This window comes from Micromys minutus, assembly GCF_963924665.1.
Source record: "Micromys minutus genome assembly, chromosome: 22".
Lineage (NCBI taxonomy): Eukaryota > Metazoa > Chordata > Mammalia > Rodentia > Muridae > Micromys > Micromys minutus.
Window position 1 is genome coordinate 2,174,975 of NC_137957.1, and position 10,287 is coordinate 2,185,261.

General features: G+C 56.3%; 1 protein-coding gene across 2 annotated transcripts; it reads left to right on the top strand.

Moving 5' to 3' along the window:
* The first annotated feature begins 369 nt into the window (after positions 1-369).
* Positions 370-10,150, top strand: POLRMT (RNA polymerase mitochondrial). 2 transcript variants are annotated; one of them, XM_080935098.1, is made up of 21 exons: positions 370-463; positions 1,142-1,240; positions 2,895-3,445; positions 4,293-4,423; positions 4,530-4,716; positions 5,114-5,266; positions 5,380-5,544; positions 5,627-5,797; positions 6,005-6,226; positions 6,420-7,208; positions 7,530-7,652; positions 7,865-7,987; positions 8,113-8,292; positions 8,460-8,546; positions 8,634-8,747; positions 8,833-8,885; positions 8,983-9,081; positions 9,547-9,619; positions 9,720-9,811; positions 9,893-9,969; positions 10,049-10,150. In XM_080935098.1, exons 1-21 carry the CDS (start codon positions 376-378, stop codon positions 10,096-10,098), a joined length of 3,627 nt encoding a protein of 1,208 aa, XP_080791224.1. In that variant the 5' UTR covers positions 370-375; the 3' UTR covers positions 10,099-10,150. The 2 variants fall into 2 exon arrangements, with proteins under 2 accessions (XP_080791224.1, XP_080791225.1); XM_080935099.1 differs by having other exon boundaries at positions 5,117-5,266.
* Positions 10,151-10,287: the final 137 nt, after the last annotated feature.

The following is a 10,287-nucleotide window of genomic DNA, read 5'->3' on the forward strand; positions in this document are numbered from 1 at the left end:
TGCTCTTCCAAAGTTTCTGAGTCCAATTCCCAGCAACATCTGTAATGGGATGACCTCTTCTTGTCTATCTGAAAACAGTGTACTCACATAAAATAAGTAAATAAATCTTAAAAAAAACAAACAAACAAAAAAAAACAAACAAAAAAAAAAACTATAAAAACCAAAGAGGAAACTTGGATATGAAAAGAACGAATCAGAAGAGAGTATTTCTGCGCATGCTCTCTTGCTGCCACTCTTGCCCACTTTCTCTTGGGAGTTGTAGTTCTCCTTTGGCTCCTCTCATGGGGCCGACCCTTTCCGCTTTTTCCGGCAGTCGCAGAACTACAACTCCCTGCAGGCATCGCGTGCGCGTGCGCACTGCGAGCAGCAGGCGGCATGTCGGCGCTCCGGTGGACCCGAGGCGCAGCGGGGCTGGGCCGGGTTCTGCGCTCCCCTGGACCCCACCGCCCGGCTTCGGAGGAAGGTAAAGGAGTGTCGGACCCAGCACTGTAATCTTCCCTTCCTTGGAATCCCAGTCACCTCCAACCTTTGTTCTTTGACCTTTGGAGGAGTTTCTGGGAACCCACTTAGCTGGGCACTAGTTGGCACGGTCTTTCGAGTGTAATCCTCAGGGCAGTTTGACTTTTGACTCTTGCTCGCTTTTGCAGCTTTCTGACCCACTGTTGGGGACTTACGGATTTTGACATTGACCTTTGGCTACTTTTAGTTGGGAGTTCTTCTTGCTGGATCCTGCACCCCGACTCTTGTAGCTTTTGTCTGCTCTGCCCTTGAACTTAGACTTTTTCTGAGTCTTGACTTAGGGGGAGGGGGGCGTGTTAAGTTTTTGAGTCATGGTGTTTCCATGTGGCTCATGGATGCTGAATTTGAACTCATGCTCTACTGCTCCAACCTCCGGAGAGCTGGGATCACATGCCTGTACTACCATGCCTGGCTGTCCTTGTCTTTTGATGCCATTTCTTTCTGGGCATGAGGTAAGTTTGAGGCAGGATCTCATACTAGCTTAACCTGGAACTCTCCTTGTAGCCCAGGCTGAAATTCAGCTGGAGACCCAGCCTCCAGAGCCATGGGATAATAAATGTGCGTGCCATCATGCCCACTTGATTCTATATTCTTAGTCTTCATTATTCATGTCTCTTCCCAGGGACTTTCTGTGGCCTCTGCAGCTCAAGAAGGAGCTCTGCTGCCAGTCCCCGAGAGCGAGCTGTCCAGAGAGAGTGGGGCCATGCCGAACTGCTGGAAGGTAAGTTGGTGTCCTAAGCCCTTCTATTCAGTGAGGCCTTTCAGAGTGGGCTCTGCGCTGTACCTGACTGAGTCCACTGAGTAGGCAGTGTTGTTTGTGGTCCGGTGGGACCTCCTGTGTGCCGTGTTGGTTCTGGGAGCTACTGTAATTCCATCCCCGGAGTTCTGGATTCCCATCTGGGACTCTCACTTCCAAGAAGACAGTTGAGGACCCAAATTACACCTGAACAAATACCCAAGCTGCATGGTCTCCGCTGAGGTGGGAGACCCTCTAGTTTTAGTCCTGCAGAGTCGAAGTGCAGTTGGAATTCAGCCTGCCTGCCTGTCTGCCCTTCCTTCCTTCCTTCCTTCCTTTTTTCCTTCCTTTCTTCCTTCCTTCCTTTCTTCCTTCCCTTTCTCTCCTTTTCTTTCTTGGTTTTTCAAGACAGGGTTTCTCTATGTAGGTGGTCCTGGCTGCTTTGTAGACCAGGCTGGCCTTGAACTCAGGTCTGCCTGCCTCTGCCCCTGGAGTGCTGGGATTAAAGGCATTCGTGATCGCTGACTTTGGAATCCAGTTTTAAGTGTTATGCCACCAAGTCTAGTGAACAGGTTGTCCCAGGTCACGGTCACCATCCAGGTTTCCCTTCCAATCCCATGTCTGCATGGCAGTTGCAGAAAGTGGAGATGGGCAGAGAGGTAAAGACGGTGTGGCTTCTCTGTACCCTCAGCAGCAGATTCCTGATTCATGCTCAAGGCTATCTTAAGCTGGAGTCTGTCATTTGGACAGAAGAGGGTACTACAGACTTGGTCTCTCTTATAAGGCTTCTTTCTGTCCCTAACAGAAGACAAGTACTTTGTGGACCATAGAGCTTACAGCAGCTGTGTGACTCTTCTACTCCTGACAGACCAATCGGTTCTGTCCCAGGACCTTTGCACCCTCTTGTCTCTTGGGTCCCTTCAGGAAGTCAGTGCCCCCCCACCTGCCACCCGTTTACTTTGCAGGTGGCCCCCACACAGATGTGTCCTCTGCCTCTGATGTACCCTGAGTGCCACAAGATGTTAGCTGAGGCAGGATCTCCCTCAGAATTTTGATCCTCTTGCATCCACCTCACTCCTCCCAACTTTCTTTTTGTACAAATGTGAGCCAGGCCCCTGCCTCACACTAACCTTTGGCCATGAGCCAGGGATTAGAGTTCTTGGGGGGGAAGACAAACAGCTGGTCTTGGTGACACCTGAGTTGTAGTGTTGTGGGTCAGCCTGCCATGTTTCTGCCCTTGCTGTTTGCATGCCACGATCCTGGCCAGGCTTTGCCCTTTACATGTGTGAGCTTAATTACTTCCGAAAGCTATATAGCAGGGGCCACCCTGTCTGGTGCCACTGATTTGCCTTTTGGTATTTAGGGTACTGAGCCAGGCATGTTTGCTATGTTCATACTGAGTTGTATTAAGTATGTACCTGTATCAAACAGCAGGTTACTATATACTGGCCAGGGCCTGCGTATGCCAAAACCCTGAGATTGGAGCCCTTACGGTTGTCAGAGTGAAGGAAGGAGAAGCAGGTGACAGCGGGCAGGAGGTGATGAGAGAGTTGGCAGGCAGAGCCAAGGGCATGATGACAGGCAAGAGAGGTGTTTGGGATGACCCTGGGGCAGGCTCATAGCCTCCTGTACTCTGCAGTGCTGGAGGCTCGGGTGAGGCAGCTCCAGGCAGAGGGCGCACCGGAGATGAGGGTGAAGAAGGTGCAGGTGGACCGGCCTCCACAGGGCCACAGCAGCCGCTGGGCGCAGAAGCTGGAGGCTGAGAGAAAGGTGAAGCAGAGGCGCCAGCAGGAGGCTGACCAGCAGAAACAAGCGCACACACTGGACTCCCGGACCCTCCGCAAGGAGCCCCAGATCTGGAGCAAGAAGCTGGCTGGCTACCTGCAGCAGAGCAAGAAGGGGACACCCAAGAGCTCAGAGGAAGAGCAGCTGGCCAGGGTCCTTCAGGCTGCCCTGGCGAAGCTCAGTTCCCGTGAGGCAGGAACCCTGGCCAGGACGAAAGCCAGGGCGGTGGAGGCGCAGCTCCTGGTCCTCCAGCAGAAGTTTCTGGCTTTCTTTGAGTGCTGCATTTATACTGGCCAACTGCCCCTCGCTCACCACGTGCTGGTCACTCAGCACAACAACCTCGACAAGCAGCACGTGCTCACACTGGACATGTATAACACAGTGATGCTTGGCTGGGCCCGGAAGGTAAGACCCGGTGCAGGTGCTGCTTCCCACCGCATAAATTTCTTTAGGTTTTTCAGATAGAAAACACTCTTTCCTTAAAAACAAACACGGAAAACAAAACAAAAACAATAAAAAGATCCAGGCATAACGGTACACGCCTTTAATCCCAGCACTGGGGAAGCAGAGGCTGGTGAATCTCTGACTTAGAGGCCGGCCTGGTCAACACATTAAAACCCCGCTACCTCCTAAAATTAAGGAAGAGATTGGGAGGGCCTGAGTGTGTACTTCTGTACAGGACCTCTGAGTCTCCTGAGCAGGGGCTGTCCCTGCTGTCCCTGCTGTTCCAGAGGCTGCTGAATCTTATGGGACACATTTCCTGCTCCAGGGTGGAGGAGCTTGTTTTTTTAATTTGTATCCCTTTGGATAATAATTTGTATCCCATGGACTAGGGGTGCTATGAGAGGTGTGTGTCTTCAGTTTCTTCCCTAGCATCCTAGGGTAGGAGAATGTCAGTCTGGGAGTTCAAAGAGAGAGAAACAAAGTATAATAAAAAGGAGAAAAGAATGGAGTGGCAGAGAGGAGGCAGGTCTGTGAGTTCAAGGCCAGCCTGACCTACTTAGTGAGTTTCAGGCTAGCCAGGGCTATACAGTGAGACACTGTCTCAACAAAGAACAACAGAAGTCCTGAAGCTGCACCTTGGTGGCAGAGCCTGTGCCTGGCCTGCAGGAGAACCTAGTTCCATCCCCAGTGACACAGTGTTCCTCAGAAAGACACCTTGTTGTCCCACCTACTGGCAGGTCCCCTCCCTAGTCACTGATGTTTTTAGGTATTGTTCTTGACTCTCATCCACATCCTGCCTTGTCCCCAGGGCTCCTTCAGAGAACTGGTCTATGTGTTCATCATGCTGAAGGATGCTGGCCTCTCCCCAGACCTGGGCTCCTATGCAGCTGCACTCCAGTGCATGGGATGCAGGGACCAGGACGTCCACACCATCCAGAGGTGGGTCGGGAATGTGCTGGGGCCCCTGCCCCCTTAGGGCCCCATTTTGGGCCTCCCCTCCCCTAGTGCTGAATTCATGCCTCTCCACCTCCCACCACTACCTCAGGTGTCTGAAGCAGATGAAGGAAGATGGCTTCCAGCCCCAGCTGCTGTTCACCGACCTGGTCCTGGAAGAGGAGGACCGGGCAGCGCTCCTGAGAGCAGTGGTGAAGGCTGAGCCCGCCTTCCGTCCACCGCCACAGGCCCCAGACCCCGTCAGTGCATCCGTGCTGCTCAAGGACATCTATAGCAAGGTGAGCCCCAGGCCAGAAGGCTGACCTGCAGGCCAGGCACAGGGTAGGTAGGTGGGTACCCCACAGATGAACACCCACAAGTTCACTTCCTCTGCATTCTCCTGTTCTGGGCATTTCCTGTTGCCTTTTGTATCTGGCTCATGGATTACTGTGTCCTCAAGGTCCCTTTATGCTGTGGTGTGTTTTGGAGGCTCACTGCTGTTCATTGCAGTGTGTAGGTGGGGCCTCTTGTGTGTCATCTGTCCAAGGGCATGGGGCTCTTTGTACTGATTATTGACGATCAGGTGTCTGTGTCTACAAATCTCAACTCTTAGTGCTCTGGGTTTTTACTTGGAGTGGACACCCGTTTGGCAGGGGGCTTCTTGACTGGGTGTGATGGTCTGTCTTCTGTGCCCAGCAGGAGGGCCCCGTGTCCTACCCAAAGCTGCACCTGCCCCTGGACACCCTGCAGGACCTTTTCTACCAGCAGCTGCAGGTGGAGCTGAGCCCCAGTGTCTGTGTCCAGTCAGTGGAGACGGCGCCCACAATGACCAAGGAGGTCATTGAGGCGGTAAGGGGCTCACCCTGAGGCTGCCGCACCCGTCCAGCCGGAGGGGTTGGGGCCCTGGGAGGTCTTGGCAGAGGAGCTTTAAACTCAGGATGGTGACAGCTGCTGTCCCGCAGCGGAAGACCCTGAAGGCGCTGCGGGCACAGTGGGAAGTGGAGCTGCTGCGTGTGCTGCGGAAGACAAAGGCCACGATGGGCTGCCAGGCCTACGAAGGCCAGCCCACCCTCTACCCGTTCCTGTGCCTGCTCAGCGAAGGGGAGTTTGTGAGCATACTGATGCAGGTGAGCCGGGTCGGAGGCTCCCGGGCAGAGGGCAGATGGCCGTGCTCAGGCAGTCACAGCGTGGCCTCCTCTTGCCTCGCAGGCTCTGCAGGTACTGCCTGCGCAGGGTGAGCCCCTTATCCAGTTAGCCCAAAACCTGGGCCTCCGAGTGCTAAATCGGCATTTGGTGAAGCAGAAGCAGGTCACCAACCACGTGCAGAAGCTGGGGCAGCGGTACTCACAGTACCTCCGGCTGCTGGCTTCCGACACCCAGGTAACACGGGGTGGCCTTGCTGACCTGGCAGCTCCCTTGGAGACAGCCCTCCCTGTTCACACTCGGTACAGGTTCCACCCAGGTCCCTTCCCATTGCACTCCCCAGGAACCACACACCCCCGCAGCCACATCAGTCCATCTGATCCTCAGTTTTCTCCTCTGGAAAATGGGCAGCCCCACAGCTCTCTTGACCAGTTCTCCTTACAGGTGACACCCTGCCTTCCTCGGGAGTACTGGGAATCGCTGGGCCCACTGGAGGCGCCAGCGCAACAGCCCTGGTCCGTGCCAGTGCTGCTACAGCTGGGCAAGCAGCTGGCCGAGTTGCTGGTGGAGGCAGTGCAGATGCCACGCAGCCTGGCGGCCCGGCGGGGTGCTCAGCACTTTATCCCAGTGCTTTACCATGTCTACTCCTTCCGAAGCTACCGGCAGGTGAGACTCCAGGGCCGGGGCCTCCGATGAGGACTAGTGTGGGGTTTAAGGACACAGGGCAGCGTGCCTGTGCCGCTCTGGGTCTCTGACCATTTTGGGCACTTTCGTCCAGGGGCCTGCTCTCCTTGCATGGGCCCCGAGGCACTGCACTCAGCCTCTTGTGCATACCTTTTGTGTCCGCTTCCTTTCCCAGGTGGGCATCCTCAAGCCTCACCCCGCCTTCACGCACCTACTAGAGACAGCCGCAGAGCCCACCCTGACCTTCGAGACCACATCGGTGCCTATGCTGTGCCCGCCATTACCCTGGACATCGCTGCACTCTGGCGCCTACTTGCTGAGCTCCACCAAACTAATGCGTGCCACGGAGAGCACCACGCAGCACCAGCGTCTGCTGGAGCGCTGCCCTCCTGCCCAGCTGCACGGCGCCCTGGATGCGCTCACTCAGCTGGGGAACTGCGCCTGGCGTGTCAATGGGCGCCTGCTGGACTTGGTGCTGCAGATCTTCAGGGACAAGGGCTGTATGCGCCTGGGCGTGCCTCCTCCCCGCTCAGAAGCACCACGGCCAGCCCGGCAGCAGCTGCCACCCGGCTCCACACCGGTGCACAAGTCTGAACTGCGGAAGGAGCTGGCGCGCTGCCTGAAGGCGGCTCGAGAGATGCACAGTCTGCGCAGCGAGGCCCTGTATCGCCTGTCTCTGGCACAGCACCTGCGCCACCGTGTCTTCTGGTTGCCGCACAACATGGACTTCCGTGGCCGCACTTACCCCTGCCCACCGCACTTCAACCACTTGGGCAGTGACCTAGCGCGTTCGCTGTTGGAGTTTGCTGAGGGCCGGCCACTGGGGCCACATGGCCTGGACTGGCTCAAGATCCACCTGATCAACCTGACTGGCCTCAAGAAGCGCGACTCGCTGCGCATGCGCCTAGCCTTTGCAGACGAGGTCATGGAGGAGATCTTGGACTCTGCAGACAACCCCTTGACGGTACAGAGTCACGAGCTCCTCTCAATAGCAGCCCCGATCTCTGCCTCCTGTCTTTCTCTGTCCCTGCCAGCCTGTCGTTTACTCAGGCTTGGGCCACCTCCCTCATATGCTTTCAGCCCCTTACCACAGCTGTCCCCACCCTTCCTTCCCGCTGTGTTCTCCTCTTAATGCTACTAGTGGCTCCCTAGCCCAGCTGCCACCTGAGCGGCCCTCATCCCCCTACATCACAAATGCTCGCCCAATGTCCCTATATCCCCATGTCACCTGAGCTGCCCAGATTGGCTTGTGCCGACTCAGCCCTATGGATCCTACCCTCCAAAGGGCCAGAAGTGGTGGATGGAAGCTGACGAGCCCTGGCAGACCCTGGCCTGCTGCATGGAGGTGGCACAAGCAGTCCGGTCCCCAGACCCCGCTGCCTACATTTCCCACCTGCCGGTTCACCAGGTGGGCATGCAAGTGGATTGCCCGTGGGGACTGAGCCCGAGGTGTCTTAGGAACTGGCATTTGCAGTGGAGTCATATCTTAAACTGGAATTTCCCTGTGGGACTAGCCTCTCGATGCAGTGGCTTTGCTTTTTGGGGGAGGCTGGTCCCGGGACTCATTGCACCCGGTGGTGAGTCCTTTGGCCTCAGCTCATGGGCGCCCCTTGTGGTCAGGATGGTTCCTGCAATGGCTTGCAGCATTACGCTGCACTGGGCCGAGACAGTGTTGGTGCCGCCTCAGTCAACCTAACGCCTTCAGACCTGCCCCAAGATGTGTACAGGGAGGTGGCAGCACAGGTGGGTGCCAGGGAACCCTTGTCCTCACTCGGGGGTTGCTTTTCTACAAGTGCCTAGATGGGGTCCCTAATGGGGAGGGGAGGTGATGTGATGTGACCGCTTCCCTGCCCCCTAATCCCATCCAGGTGGAGGAGTTCCGCCAGCAGGATGCCAAGGAGGGTCTACAGGTGGCTCAGGTGCTGGAGGGCTTCATCAGCCGAAAGGTGGTGAAGCAGACGGTGATGACAGTGGTGTATGGGGTCACGCGCTATGGCGGGCGCCTGCAGATAGAGAAGCGCCTGCGCGAACTCAGCGACTTCCCCCAGGTGTGCAGCCTGCCCGATCCTCACCCGAGTGTGGCTCCCACAGGGACCTGAGTCTGGTTCTTCTGAACAGCTCTCGTCCTATAAAGCCTGGGTTTTGGCTGTGAGGCAAGGAGTGGGGCAACTTTCTGGCCCTGCCTACCTGTTCATATCTACCGCTGTCCCCACAGGAGTTTGTTTGGGAAGCCTCCCACTACCTCGTGCGCCAGGTCTTCAGAGGTCTACAGGAAATGTTCTCCAGCACCCGGGCCATTCAGGTGCGTCCCCGCCAGCCCTCTCACATCTGGGGGGGGCCTCCACCCCACGGTTCACCCATCCAACCAGATGCCCTGTCACACCCACAGCACTGGCTGACTGAGAGTGCCAACCTCATCTCTCACGCCGGCTGGCCTGTGGAGTGGGTCACACCCCTGGGCATCCCCATCATCCAGCCCTATCACCGCGACTCCAAGGTCCAGGTACTTGGGACTTGCCCTTCTCTCCCTCATCTCCCCTCCTCCCTGCTCAGGGCTGGACTCACCTATCCCTAACCCCGGTCTGCAGGTAAAAGGTGGTATCCAGAGCATCACCTTAACCAGCTCGGTGGATGACAGCCAGTGAGTCCTGTACTGCGGGGAGGGGAAGAGAATGGCAGGGTGGGCAGGAAGGGCTCTGGGCTAAGAGGGTGCCAGCATAGAACTTCTGGGTCCACAGGAAGCCCAATACTCTGAAGCAGAAAAATGGCTTCCCGCCCAACTTTATTCATTCCCTGGACTCCTCCCACATGATGCTGACTGCCCTACACTGCTACAGGTGGGTCCCAGAATGTGGTGGGGACCCAGAGGGGCAGGCAGGTACTTGCTACAGGTGAACCATGGGGTACATGAAGGGTCTAGGCTTTGTGGGCACCCAGTATGTGGTATTTAGCTGCCTTGGGCATGCCAGCCTTGTTTTGCTTTCTGGGCACATGGACATGGTAGGTTAAATTTATCTGGTGGACACTTTCCACAAGGGCAGGATGGAGGTGCCTCTGTGAAGGTGCGGAGGTCCTCGGCTCAGACTTGCCAATGGTCTGAGCTGTGATTCGGACAGGGTCTTCACTCTACTGCTCCAGGGCCCGGCAGCTGTTTGAGGGAATGTCAGCGATCTTCCTGAGCAAAGGTGTCCAGGGAACCCTAGCAGAGTGCCCAGTGGTGGGGCAGACAGGGTGTCTATCAGAACAAGGTTCGGGGCAGTAGGTGGGCAAGCAGTCACCTCACTTGGGATCTCCCTGCCCAGGAAGGGCCTGACTTTCGTCTCTGTGCACGACTGCTTCTGGACGCATGCCGCTGACATCCCCATGATGAACGAGGTGTGTCCAGTCCCCGCCCCCAGTGGCCCCACAAGTAGAAGATGGGGCCTAGATTCCAGGAATTTGTACCATGGCTGACTCAGAGCCTGCAACCCCTCAGGTATGCCGCGAACAGTTTGTGCGCCTGCACAGCCAGCCCATCCTAGAAGACCTGGCTAAGTTTCTGGAGAAGCGTTTCTGCTCCGTCTCCAGGTGAGCAGCCCCTCTTCTTGTGACCTGGTGCCCTGCCTGCCACCTGCTGCCCCACTGATGTCTATCCTAACCTGTTTGCAGCACCAAGTCCCTAAAGCCCTCAGAGCTCGCCCTGGTCACCAAGCTACAGGAGACGCTACAGTCCTTGCCAGAGACAGGTAAGGGTTTTAAAGGGGACATTGGCCCTTGAGCACTAGTCAGTGGCCTAAGATTAGCTCTGCACCCTTGGCTTTACAGGTACCTTCGATCTCGGGCAGGTGAGAAGATCCACCTACTTCTTCAGCTGACCCACGCGTGCTGTCTCTAAACCTGTGCATAATGTAAATAAATGGAAGTCTGTATCTACCTTTGCCAGCCGCCACTTTCTGGCAACACGCAAAACCACCAAAGCAAGGAGACGCTGCGCTGGGCGCCAATGCTGTCGTTTATTGCGCGGAATGGGGTTGTGGGTTAATGGGGCGTGGGGGCCACTGCTG